The sequence below is a fragment of the Hyla sarda genome, chromosome 3 (genome assembly GCF_029499605.1).
Source record: "Hyla sarda isolate aHylSar1 chromosome 3, aHylSar1.hap1, whole genome shotgun sequence".
Lineage (NCBI taxonomy): Eukaryota > Metazoa > Chordata > Amphibia > Anura > Hylidae > Hyla > Hyla sarda.
In genome coordinates, this window is record NC_079191.1 from 171462005 (window position 1) to 171476668 (window position 14664).

Below are 14664 nucleotides of genomic sequence, written 5' to 3' on the forward strand. Positions count from 1 at the left end.
TTAGTTAGTAATTTTATTTTAATTCAAAAAGTAATGTTCTGCTCCTGGTATTAAAGGAGTACAATGATGGCCCGCTCAGCCAATCACCAGCTGACCCAGGGTACCGTTGATTGGCTGAGAGAGCCATCACTGAAGCTTGTCTCTGAGGTGATTGGACCATATCCTGTGTATAGGGGATTTAGTTAATTTCTCTGTAGTACCTCTTTAATTTACATAATGTTGTTATTTGGAAGTGGTTTAGTGCTGAGACAAAGTTTCTTGTTATTTAGCCAAGAACATTGTGATATGGAATTCAATGATTTATATTTTTGAGGAACTGTATCAAGTAGATTTGTGTGTAAGGGTGGGTTCACACTACGTTTGTAGTGTACGGGTGCCGAATCCAGTTGGGAGGAGCAAAAACCGGCCGCTCCCGTATCCCAGCCAGATCCGGCTCCAAAGGATAGGGGATAAGATGTCAGATCGCCGCGGTCCCGCTGTTGGGGAGCCCTGGGATCCCCACTGCGGCACTGCGCTCTCATTACAGCACAGAGCGAGTTCGCTCTGCACGTAATGACGGGCAGTACAGGGGTCGGAGCATCGTTACGTCACGGCTCCACCCCTCTTGATGTCACGGCCCGCCCCTTTCAATACAAGTCTATGGGATGGGGCGTGGCGGTCGTCACACCCCCTCCCATAGACTTGCATGAAGGGGACGGGCCGTGATGTGACGAGGGGCGGAGCCATGACGTCACACTGCTCCGTCCCCCATATCGTCCGTCATTACGCACAGATCGAACTCGCTCTGTGCTGTAATGAGAGCAGGGTGCCGCAGCGGGGATCCCAGGGCTCCCCAACAGCGGGACCGCGGCGATCTGACATCTTATCCCCTATCCTTTGGATAGGGGGATAAGATGTCTAGGGGTGGAGTACCCCTTTAAGTCAGACTTCATTATTTTTAGGGCTGAAAATAATCTTTCAACACTGACTTGGGTGAGTGGCATTGCAGTAACTATTTAGTAGGAGTCAGAGTCGGTGCATTGTTTGCCGACTCCGACTCCAGGTACCCAAAATTTCCTCTGACTCCTCGACTCTGACTCTACAGCACTGAGTCTCCCACATGCCTTTTCGCAAACTCAAAACGTGCCTTTTTGTTTTTAGCTGAAAGTAATAGAGTTTCTTTTGTCCACTCTGCCATAAAGCCCAACTCTATGGAGTGTACGGCTTATTGTCTTCCTATGTACAGATACTCCAGTCTCTGCTGTGGAACTCTGCACCTTAGGTCTCTGTGCTGCCTCTCTGATTAATGCCCTCCTCATCAAAGATTTCAATATTTTTTTATAACCTAACCCTGGCTTGTACTTCTCAACAACATTGTCCCTTACTTGTTTGGAGAGTTCATGGCAGTGTTTGGTTACTGATGCCTCTTGCTTAGGTGTTGCACCCTCTGGGGACTTATATGTGTGTATATGTAATGACAGATCATGTGACACTTAGCACACGTGTGGTGATGCACACATGTGGACATCATTTCACTAATTATGTGACTTCTGAAAGTAATTGGTAGCACCAGAGCTTTTTATGGGCTTCCTAACAAAGGGGGTGAATACATACATACACACATGCCAATTTCCCGTTTTCTATTTCTAAACAATAGTTTTATTTATATATTTTTCTCATTTCACCTCACCAACTTAGACTATTGTGTTCTGATCCATCACATACAATTCATATTAACAAAACATTGAACTTAAAGGGGTACTCCGGTGAAAACCTTTTTTCTTTTAAATCAACTGGTGGCAGAAAGTTAAACATATTTGTAAATTACTTCTATTAAAAAATGTTTTAATCCTTCCAGTACTTATTAGCTTCTGACTGCTACAGAGGAAATTCCTTTCTTTTTGGAACACTGATGACATCACGAGCACAGTGCTCTCTGCTGACATCTCTGTCCATTTAAGCAACCATGCATAGCAAATGTATGCTAAGGGCAGCATGGTGGCTCAGTGGTTAGCACTGCTGCCTTGCAGTGCTGGGGACTTGGGTTCAAATCCCACTAAGGACAACAATAAATAAAGCGTTATTATTATAATAACGTCAGCAGAGAGAACTGTGCTCGTGATGTCATCAGAGAGCATTCCAAAAAGAAAATAATTTTCTCTGTAGTATTCAGCAGCTAATAAGTACAGGAAAGATTAAGATTTTTTAATAGAAGTAATTTACAAATATGTTTAACTTTCTGCCACCAGTTGATTTAAAAGAAAAAAGGTTTTCACCGGAGTACCCCTTTAAGGCTGTAATGTACCAAAATACCAAAAAAGTCAAGGGGAGTGAATACTTTTGTAAGGCACTGTATATGGACAGGCCAGGTCTGCCAGAATGAGAAAAGTTCTTTGTAAGTTCCTCTCTGCTCCTTCTAAAAGAGTTTAGTTTGTCTTCAATGGGTTCCAGCGTGTACTATTGTTTTAGTTATCTTTACTGATAAAGTAATCTCAAATTAGAAGTAAAACTTGAAGGATGCAGAATTATCAGATATTGGGGACTCATTTACAAAGGCTTTTCTGAGTAGATTGTGTAGGGTAACCACTTTACTCAGAAAACCCTACAAAGGGGCATGGCCGCCAGGAAAAAGAGGTTTGTCTCCAAAAAAAACCTGTATTTTCAAAAGAAACCTACACATTTACTTATGTTTCCACAGCTCAGAGCATGTATAAAAAAAAAAGCAAAACATAGGGAAAATTGCCAAATACAAGATAAAATAAGTAATCACAGGGTAAAATACCTGTCGGAAACAAAAACCCACAAAGAAAACTACACTCTACTCTTAGTAAATGAGAGCCATTCTGTATTATTACACTGCCATAAAAAATGTCAGGGTAGATAGAGATCTTTTAAACAGTCCAACATAAAGTACTAGAATAAAATATTCAGCTAGTATTGTAGTCTGCTCTCTCTGCTAAGTCTTGCTCTAAACTTCAAAACAATGCAGTCCTGGATTATCAAATACCAGAGCAAAGACAAGCCTACTTTATCACGTGATGTACAAGAGTACCTACTGATAAAACTGGAGATTCATTTGAAAGCTCAAAATATGTTATATTTGTTGTATTACTCCAAAAAGTTACTTTGCTAGTAACTTCTGTGTCTCCTTGACAGATGTAACATAGTAACATAGTTCATAAGGTTGAAAAAAGACCAGAGTCTATCAAGTTCAACCTATATCCCTAATGAGTCCCTACTGATTTGATCCAGAGGAAGGCAAAAAAACTCATCTTAGAGGTAAAAATTCCATCCCGACTCCAAATTTGGCAGTCAGAATAAATTCCTGGATCAACCTTCTGTCCCTATAACCTGTAATGTTATTACTCTCCAGAAATGTATCCAGGCCCCTTTTGAACTCTTTTAGAGTTCACCATGACCACCTCCTCTGGCAGAGAGTTCCATAGTCTCACTGCTCTTACAGTAAAGGACACCCATCTGTGCTTGTGTAGAAACCTTTTTTCCTCTAAACAAAGAGGATGCCCCCTTGTTATAGATAAAGTCCTAGGTGTAAATAGATCATGGGAGAGATCTCTGTACTGTCCCCTGATATATTTATACATAGTTATTAGGTCGCCCCTAAGCCTTCTTTTTTCTTAACTAAATAAAACTAATTCTGATAATCTTTCTGGGTACTGTAGTCCTCCCATTCCCTGTATTACACTGGTTGCAAGTCTTTGAATTCTCTCCAGCTCCACTAAATCTTTCTTGTACACTGGTGCCCAGTACTGTACACCGTATTCTATGTGTGGTCTGACTAGTGATTTGTACAGTGGTAAAATTATTTCCTTGTCGTCAGCATCTATGCCCCTATTGATGCACCCCCATGATTTTATTTGCCTTGGCAGCAGCTGCCCAACACTGGTCACTACAGCTAAATTTACTGTTAACTAAGACTCCCAAGTCCTTTTCCATGTCACTTGTCCCAAGTGTTCTCCCATTTAATACATAATCCCAGCCCGGATTTTTCTTCTCCATGTGCATAACCTTACATTTATCAGTGCTGAACCTAATCTGCCACTTCCCAGCCCAAACCTCCAACCTATCCAGATCCATTTGTAACAGTGCACTGTCCTCTATTGTGTTAACCACTTTACAGAGTTTAGTATCATCTGCAAAGATAGCTACTTTACTATTCAACCCCTCTACAAGGTCATTGATGAATATATTAAATAGGACAGGACCCAAGACTGACCACTGTGGTACCCCATTAGTAACAGTCACCCAATCAGAATAAGTACCATAACAACCACCCTCTGTTTCCTATCACTGAGCCAGTTACTTACTTGCACACATTTTCCCCCAGTACAATCCTTCTGATGTTATGTACCAATCTTTAATGTGGCACCGTATCAAATGCTTTGGAAAAATCAAGATATACAACATCCAGCAATTCCCCCTGTTCCAGTCTGGAGCTCACCTCCTCATAAAAGCTGATCAGGTTCGTTTGACAGGACTGATCCCTCATAAAGCCATGCTGATATGGAGTCATACATTTATTTTTTATCAAGATACCTCAAAATAGCATCCATTAGAAAACCCTCAAACAATTTACATACAACGGAGGTTAAAATAACAGACCTATAGTTCCCGGGGTCACCTTTTGACCCCTTTTTAAATATTGGCACCACATTTGCTATGTGCCAGTCCTGTTACCATTCATTCTTCTTTAGGTACCTGATATTTCAAGTAGTAAATAAATGAGATGCATGTTTCATAATGGTGCTTTACCTGTTTTTCTTATAGGCCAGAGGCGTCTTTGGGAGGCAGTAAAGAGAAGGAAAGCTATGTGTAAACGTAAATCCTGGATGAGTAAGGTAAGCAAATATTGATTACTCAATAACAACCTGTAATAAAATCTTGTTTGCTAAAAAAAAAATGGCAAGGTGTTATAAATCATCTTTTGAACATGTTTTGCCTTTGACAGTTATCAGTGGAGAAAGCTGAAATTGATACTTTCTTTTGAGAAAATAAATAAATAAATGCATTTGATATATATATATATATATATATATATATATATATATATATATATACACAGTCATGGCCGTAAATGTTGGCACCCCTGAAATTTTTCAAGAAAATATAGTATTTCTCACAGAAAAGGATTGCAGTAACACAAGTTTTGCTATACACATGTTTATTCCCTTTGTGTGTATTGGAACTAAACAAAAAAAGGGAGGACAAAAAGCTTGGACATAATGTCACACCAAACTCCAAAAATGGTCTGGACAAAATTATTGACATCCTTGCAAAATTGTGGATAAATAATATTGTTTCAAGCATGTGATGCTCCTTTAAACTCACCTGGGGCAAGTAACAGGTGTGGGCAATATAAAAATCACACCAGAAAGCAGATAAAAAGGAGAGAAGTTCACTTAGTCTTTGCATTATGTGTCTGTGTGTCACACTAAGCATTGACAACAGAAAGAGGAGAAGAGAACTGTCTGAGGACTTGAGAACCAAAATTGTGGAAAAATATAAACAATCTCAAGGTTATAAGTCCATCTCCAGAGATCTAGATTTGCCTTTGTCCATGGAGCGCAACATTATCAAGAAGTATGCAACCCATGGCACTGTAGCTAATCTCCCTGGGCATGGACGGAAGAGAAAAATTGATGAAAGGTAACAACGCAGGATAGTCCGGATGGTGGATAAGCGGCCCAAAACAAGTTCCAAATATATTCAAGCTGTCCTGCAGACTCAGGGAGCATCAGTGTCAGCGCGAACTATCCATCGACATTTAAATGAAATGAAACGCTATGGCAGGAGACCCAGGAGGACCCCACTGCTGACACAGAGACATAAAAAAGCAAGACTACATTTTACCAAAATGAACTTGAGTAAGCCAAAATCCTTCTGGGAAAAACTTCTTGTGGACAGATGAGACCAAGATAGAGCTTTTTGGTAAAGCACATCATTCTACTGTTTACCAAAAATGGAATGAGGCCTAGAAACAAAAGAAGACAGTACCTACAGTGAAATATGGTGGAGATTCAATGATGTTTTGGGGTTGTCTTGCTGCCTCTGGCACTTGGTGCCTTGAATGTGTGCAAGGCATCATGAAATCTGAGGATTACCAGTGGATTTTTGGTTGCACTGTACAGCCCAGTGTCAGAAAGCTGGGTTTGCGTCTGAGATCTTGGGTCTTCCAGCAGAACAATGACCCCAAGGATATGTCAAAAAGCACCCAGAAATGGATGGCAACAAAGTGCTGGAGAGTTCTGAAGTGGCCGGCAATGAGTTCAGATCTAAATTCCATTGAACTCCATGCAAAACATGTGTTACTGCAATTCTTTTCTGTGAGAAATACTTCATTTTCTAGAAAAATTTCAGGGGTGCCAACATTTACGGCCATGACTGTATATATACTCTCTCTCTTTCCTCATTGGACACTAGAGCCATAACTCAGACCTGAAAAGAGGAGTCAGAGAAAAGCTCAGTACAGATAGCTCTAGGTACATACATGAATGGTCCACCTCCAGTGTACTTGCGATAGAAGCAGCCAGGACATAATTTTATTTTTTTTTGTACTGCTAGATTGTAACCCAAGGTAACTTTAACAGTTCTCCCCAACTCCCCATCTACTATATAGTGCTGTCAGGAGAACATAAAACTGCTGACAGATTCCCCCTCAGACCTACAAGCTATGATAAAAAGCTGAGTTTTGGCACGTACATCCTTTCATTTTAACCAGTATCTTATAAAGGCATTCCAAGTTCTATTATTTCCCTCCAGCTTCTCCTTTATATTACTTTATATAACTTTCTGCAGAAATCAATGGAAACATTGTCCTCCAAAAAAGGAAATGATAAAGTAAAGAATTGAATGAGTTAATATTGTTCTCTGACACTTTACTTCACTGTTCTGTCCTCTGTCTACAGTGTTAGAATTTTTGGGTCTGGGGTTACTCTGAAAATAGAACCCACCCACTCAGTATCGCATGTCCCTCTATGCTCAGTGCTGGGCCATGACTGGTGACAAACACTGTACAAGTGTCAGCAGTTGTCCCTTTATCGAGTCAAAGAGTAGAGGATGGATTGATCCAGCTGCAGGTCTATCTGGCTGTGGAAACTGTTAATCCCAGCTGAGAGATTTGCTACACTTTTCCAGGAAACACATCACACTAAATCGCATTAAATTTCTGCAAGTATACAGTACACATATCTCATGGGGACCCCTAAATTGTACTTGTTTTATGAAACTTTACCATCCACCCTTCTGCCACCTCCTGCTTACAAACTGTTCAGTGCATTGGGAAAGTTTTCAGCCCCCCTTCGCTTTTTTCGCGATTTGTTATGTTGCTGACTTCTGCCAAAATAAAAATAATTAAAGTTTTTCCCATCATTCTGCACTCATTACCCCATGACTAGGTAAAAACAGAATGTTAGAAATCTGTGCTAATTTATTAAAAATGTAGAGCATGTGGTATTGACATAACTATTTTGACCCTTTACTTAGTACTTAGTTGAAGTTCCTTTAGCAGGGATTACAACCTCCAGTCTCCTCTTATACTCTGTCGTATAGTATGGGGACCATCGCTGGAAGCCATTTTGGTCTCTTCAGAGATTTTCCGGGTCCCCGTATGGGAGATTGCGGGGGATAAGTTATATACCGCTGTAGATCTCCTTTAAGAATATCTCTGTACTTTGCTCCATTCAGCTTTTCCTCAGTCCTGACCTGTCTCCCTGCCCCAGCCTCTGAAAATCACCCCCACAGCACGATGCGGCCACCACTATGCTTGAGTGTAGGGATTGGGAAAGTGATGAGTGGTACTTGGTTTCTTTCAGACATGATGCCTAGAATTGAGACCACAAATGTCAATCTTGGCTTAATCAGACTAGGAAATCTTTAAATGTCCTTTAGGTGCTTTTTTTGCAAACTCCAGACAGGCTTTCATGGGTCTTTTACTGAGGAGTGGTTTCTTTCTGGCCACTCTGCCATGAAGCCCAGATTGGTGGAGTGTTGCAGTGATGGTTGACCTTCTGTAAGTTTCTTCCTTCTGCACACAGGATCTTTGGAGCTCAGCCAGAGTGACCATTGAGTTCTTGGTCATCTCTCTTACCAAGGTCCTTCTCCACTGATTACTAAGTCTAGTGGGATGGCCAGTTCTAAGAAGAGTCCTGGTTATTTCCAAACTTCTTCCATTTAACCCCTTAAGGACCAAGGACGTACCGGTACGTCCTTGGTCCTGCTCTTCTGATATAACGTGGGGTTACACAGTAACCCCGCGTCATATCACGGCGGGCCCGGCGTCATAGTGAAGCCGGGACCCGCCTCTAATAGCGCGCAGTGCCGATCGCGGCGCTGCGCGCTATTAACCCTTTAGCCGTGTGCTCAGAGCTGAGCCGCGCGGCTAAAAGTGAAAGTGAAAGTTCCCGGCTAGCTCAGTCGGGCTGTTCGGGATAGCCGCGGCTAATCGCGGCATCCCGAACAGCTGACAGGACAGCGGGAGGGCCCCTACCTGCCTCCTCGCTGTCCGATCGCCGAATGACTGCTCAGTGCCTGAGATTCAGGCATGAGCAGTCATGCGGCAGAATCGTTGATCACTGGTTTCTTATGAGAAACCAGTGATCAACATAGAAGATCAGTGTGTGCAGTGTTATAGGTCCCTATGGGACCTATAACACAGCAAAAAAAAAGTGAAAAAAAAAAAAGTGAATAAAGATCATTTAACTCCTCCCCTATTAAAAGTTTGAATCACCCCCCTTTTCCAATAAAGAAAAAAACACAGTGTAAATAAAAATAAAAATAAACATATATGGTATCGCCGCGTGCGGAAATATCCGAATTATAAAAATATATCATTAATTAAACCGCTCGGACAATGGCGTGCACGCAAAAAAATTCCAAAGTCCAAAATAGTGCATTTTTGGTGACTTTTTATATCATTTAATCAATAAGTCCTATCAATGCAAAAATGGTATGTTAAAAACTTCAGATCACGGCGCAAAAAATGAGCCCTCATACCGCCCCATACACGGAAAAATAAAAAAGTTATAGGGGTCAGAAGATGACAATTTTAAACGTATTAATTTTCCTGCATGTAGTTATGATTTTTTCCAGAAGTCCGACAAAATCAAACCTATATAAGTAGGGTATCATTTTAATCGTATGGACCTACAGAATAAATATCAGGTGTCATTTTTACCAAAAAATGTACTACGTAGAAACGGAAGCCCCCAAAAGTTACAAAACAGCGTTTTTTTTTTTCAATTTTGTCGCACAATGATTTTTTTTCCCGTTTCACCATAGATTTTTGGGCAAAATGACTGATGTCATTACAAAGTAGAATTGGTGGCGCAAAAAATAAGCCATCATATGGATTTTTAGGTGCAAAATTGAAAGAGTTATGATTTTTTAACCCCTTCAGGACCAAGCCCATTTTGGCCTTAAGGACCAGAGCGTTTTTTGCACATCTGACCACTGTCACTTTAAACATTAATAACTCTGGAATGCTTTTAGTTATCATTCTGATTCCGAGATTGTTTTTTCGTGACATATTCTACTTTAACATGGTGGTAAATTTTTGTGGTAACTTGCATCCTTTCCTTGTGAAAAATCCTAAAATTTGATGAAAAATTTGAAAATTTTGCATTTTTCTAACTTTGAAGCTCTCTGCTTGTAAGGAAAATGTATATTACAAATAAAAGATTTTTTTATTCACATATACAATATGTCTACTTTATGTTTGCATCATAAAAGTGACGAGTTTTTACTTTTGGAAGACACCAGAGGGCTTCAAAGTTCAGCAGCAATTTTCCAATTTTTCACAAAATTTTCAAACTCACTATTTTTCAGGGACCAGTTCAGGTTTGAAGTGGATTTGAAGGGTCTTCATATTAGAAATACCCCACAAAAGACCCCATTATAAAAACTGCACCCCCCAAAGTATTCAAAATGACATTCAGTCATCATTTTAACCCTTTAGGTGTTTCACAGGAATAGAAGCAAAGTGAAGGAGAAAATTCACAATCTTCATTTTTTACACTCGCATGTTCTTGTAGACCCAATTTTTGAATTTTTACAAGGGGTAAAAGGAGAAAATGTATACTTATATTTGTAGCCCGATTTCTCTCGAGTAAGCACATACCTCATATGTCTATGTAAAGTGTTCGGCGGGCGCAGTAGAGGGCTCAGAAGCGAAAGAGCGACAAGGGGATTTTGGAGAGTACGTTTTTCTGAAATGGTTTTTGGGGGGCATGTTGCATTTAGGAAGCCCCTATGGTGCCAGAACAGCAAAAAAAAAACACATGGCATACCATTTTGGAAACTAGACCCCTTGAGGAACATAACGCATACCCCCTGAAGAACAACAAGGAATAAAGTGAGCCTTAATACCCCACAGGTGTTTCACGACTTTTGCATATGTAAAAAAAAAAATATTTTTTTTCACTAAAATGTGTGTTTCCCCCCAAATTTCAAATTTTTCCAAGGGTTAATAGCAGGAAATACCCCCCAATATTTGTAACCCCTTCTCTTCTGAGTATGGAGGTATCCCATAAGTTGACCTGAAGTGCACTATGGGCGAACTACAATGCTCAGAAGAGAAGGAGTCATATTTGGCTTTTTGAGAGCAAATTTTGCTCGGGGGGCATGTCGCATTTAGGAAGCCCCTATAGTGCCAGAACAGCAAAAAAAAACACATGGCATACCATTTTGGAAACTAGACCCCTTGAGGAATGTAATAAGGAATAAAGTGAGCCTTAATACCCCACAGGTGTTTCACGACTTTTGCATATGTAAAAAAAAAAAAAAAAAATTCCACTAAAATGTGTGTTTCCCCCCAAATTTCACATTTTTGCAAGGGTTAATAGCAGGAAATACCCCCCAATATTTGTAACCCCTTCTCTTCTGAGTATGGAGGTACCCCATAAGTTGACCTGAAGTGCACTATGGGCGAACTACAATGCTCAGAAGAGAAGGAGTCATATTTGGCTTTTTGAGAGCAAATTTTGCTCGGGGGGCATATCGCATTTAGGAAGCCCCTATGGTGCCAGAACAGCAAAAAAAAACACATGGCATACCATTTTGGAAACAATACCCCTTGAGGAACGTAACAAGGGGTACAGTGAGCATTTGCCCCCCACTGGTGTCTGACAGATCTTTGGAACAGTGGGCTGTACAAGTTTTCATTTTCACGGACCACTGTTCCAAAGATCCGTCAGACACCTGTGGGGGGGTAAATTCTCACTGCACCCCTCATTACATTCCGTGAGGGGTGTCGTTTCCGAAATGGGGTCACATGTGGGGTTTTGTTTTTTTTGCGTTTGTCAAAACCGCTGTAACAATCAGCCACCCCTGTGCAAATCACCTCAAATGTACATGGTGCGCTCTCCCTTCTGGGCCTTGTTGTGCGCCCCCAGAGCACTTTGCGCTCACATATGGGGTATCTCTGTAGTCGGGAGAAATTGCATTACAAATTTTGGGGGGCTTTTTTCCCTTTTACCTCTTGTGAAAATGTAAAGTATAGGGCAACATCAGCATGTTAGTGTAAAAAATTAATTTTTTTTACACTAACATTCTGGTGTAGACCCCAACATTTCCTTTTCATGAAGGGTTAAAGAAGAAAAAGCCCCCCAAACCTTGTAACGCAATTTCTCCCGAGTACAGCGATACCCCATATGTGACCCTAAACTGTTGCCTTGAAATACGACAGGGCTCCAAAGTGAGAGCGCCATGCGCATTTGAGGCCTAAATTAGGGATTTGCATAGGGGTGGACATAGGGGTATTCTACGCCAGTGATTCCCAAACAGGGTGCCTCCAGCTGTTGCAAAACTCCCAGCATGCGTGGACAGTCAACGGCTGTCCAGCAATACTGGGAGTTGTTGTTTTTCAACAGCTGGAGGCTCTGCTTTGGAAACAGTGGCGTACCGGACGTTCTTATTGGGGGAGGGGGGCTGTGTAGGGGTATGTGTATATGTAGTGTTTTTAACTTTTTATTTTATTTTGTGTTAGTGTAGTGTAGTGTTTTTAGGGTACAGTCACATGGGCGGGGGATTACAGCGAGTTTCCCGGTGCAAAATTTGCTGCATCTCAAGATGCGAGAAACCCACTGTAAAAGCCTCGCCCATGTGAATGTACCCTGTACATTCACAGGGGGGGGGGGGGGGGGGGTGCACCAGCTGTTGCAAAACCACAACTCCCAGCATGCATGGTCTGTTAGTGCATGCTGGGAGTTATAGTTTTGCAACAGCTGGGAGCACACAGGTTAGGAAACACTGAGTTAGAAACAGACAATGTTTCCCAACCAGTGTGTCTCCAGTTGTTGCAAAACTACAACTCCCAGCATGCCCAGACAGCTGAAGGGCATGCTGGGAGTTGTAGTTCGGCAACATCTGAAGGGCCAGATGTTGCTGAACTAAAACTCCCAGCATGCCTGGACAGTCAGTGCATACTGGGAGTTGTAGTTTTGCAACAGCTGGAAGAGCACAGATTGAAGACCATTATACAATGGTCTCCAAACTGGGGCCCTCCAGATGTTGCAAAACTACAACTCCCAGCATGCATGGTCTGTTAGTGCATGCTGGGAGTTATAGTTTTGCAACAGCTGGAGGCACACAGGTTAGGAAACACTGAGTTAGAAACAATGTTTCCCAACCAGTGTGTCTCCAGTTGTGGCAAAACTACAACTCCCAGCATGCCCAGACAGCTGAAGGGCATGCTGGGAGTTGTAGTTCGGCAACATCTGAAGGGCCAGATGTTGCTGAACTAAAACTCCCAGCATGCCTGGACAGTCAGTGCATGCTGGGAGTTGTAGTTTTGCAACAGCTGGAAGAGCACAGATTGGAGACCATTATACAATGGTCTCCAAACTGGGGCCCTCCAGATGTTGCAAAACTACAACTCCCAGCATGCCCAGACAGCCAAAGGCTGTCTAGGCATGCTGGGAGTTGTAGTTTTCAGACTCCTAGAAGCAGCAGTGAAGATCTTCACTGCTGCTTCTGAGGACCATATACTTACCTGCCGGTCCCGTCGCTGCTCGCCCACGTGGCCGGTCCCGCAGTGCTCCTCGGTCCCGCCAGGTAAGTCCGCCGGTCCCCTGATGTTCCCCCTCCTATGCCGCAGGTCCCCGCAGCCATCGTCCCCCGTTCTGCCCGACTTCCAGGGGCGGGCAATGCGGGGGATCTCAACTTTCACCCCAGATCACTGTGATTGGTCCACAGGGACCAATCACAGTGATCGCTGACCAGGACCATCAATGGATGGTCCTGGGGGTGAAGCAGAAGTTGTCCCCTGCTGGAAACAGCGGGACTTCTGCCAGTTAACCCGTGCGATGCTGCGCATCGCCGGGTTAACTGAATGTCATTTATAAACGCCGGGATGCGCGAACGCACTGCACAACCCGGCGTTTATATATGACATTCTGCGGGAAGGGGTTAAAGGCAAGGAGCAAAAAACGAAAATGTAATGTATTTTGGTACATTACAGCCTTAAAGGGGTACTCTGGTGAAAACCTTTTTTCTCTTAAATCAACTGGTGGCAGAAAGTTAAACATATTTGTAAATGACTTCTATTAAAAAATCTTAATCCTTCCAGTACTTATTAGCTGCTGAATGCTACAGAGGAAATTCCTTTCTTTTTGGAACACTGATGACATCACGAGCACAGTGCTCTCTGCTGACATCTCTGTCCATTTTAGCAACCTTGCATAGCAGATGTATAGCAGACAGCTGCTAAGGGCAGCATGGTGGCTCAGTGGTTAGCACTGCTGCCTTGCAGTGCTAGGGACTTGGGTTCAAATAATAACAATAAATAATGCATTATTATTATTGTAATAATGTCAGCAGAGAGAACTGTGCTCGTGATGTCATCAGAGAGCATTCCAAAAAGAAAATAATTTCCTCTGTAGTATTCAGCAGCTAATAAGTACAGGAAGGATTAAGATTTTTTAATAGAAGTAATTTACAAATATGTTTAACTTTCTGCCACCAGTTGATTTAAAAGAAAAAAAAGTTTTCTCCGGAGTACCCCTTTAAGGCTGCTTTCACACTATGAGTATGAAACATCTGTTTTCTGTATTGTATAATTTAAAAAACGGAAGTATAATAACGGATGAAATAACGGGTGCTTACGGCTGAATAACATCCGTCAAAATAACGGGCATATTCATCCGTTAAGACCCGTTATAACATCCGTTATTTTATGACCGTTTTAACACCTCTGCCTACAGACTTGTTACTACTTGCTACTACTACTCCCATCATGGAACAGACTTGTTTCGATGATGTGAGTAGTAGTTCCCCAGCTGCGGGAGTCTGCCGGTGGCTGGGGAGTCTACATTAGCGTTTGTACTACTACCCCCATCATGGAACAGACTCTGTACCATGATGGGGGTTGTAGTGCAGGGGCTGAGGGATTCATCACATCGGGTCTCACTTCTGATACCCGATGCAATGAGAAGTTATTAAACAAGGGAGCGGGCGGCATGCTGCTCTCCCCTGCGATGTACGGTGTATTTTTACTTTCACTTTTAAATCTCCCACTGGGTGCCCTGAATGATCGGCACCGAGGAGCCATTCAGGGCTCCCGACTGGGTTTTTAAACTACTAATCTGACCCCCAAATGTATGCCCCCCCATGCATATTTATAATAATTTATTGGCCCCAGTGTGTTTATAATAATTCATTGGCCCCAGTGTGTTT

At 42.1% G+C, this 14664-nt stretch overlaps 1 protein-coding gene across 7 annotated transcripts in view; it reads left to right on the plus strand.

Annotated features, from left to right (window-relative positions):
* Positions 1-14664, plus strand: part of TNK2 (tyrosine kinase non receptor 2) — a 305681-nt gene that overhangs the window by 228683 nt on the left and 62334 nt on the right. For all 7 annotated transcript variants that reach the window (XM_056565498.1, XM_056565497.1, XM_056565499.1 and 4 more), the window contains one exon: positions 4765-4835. In XM_056565498.1, the coding sequence (XP_056421473.1) occupies positions 4765-4835 (71 nt within the window). The remainder of the gene's footprint in view (positions 1-4764; positions 4836-14664) is intronic.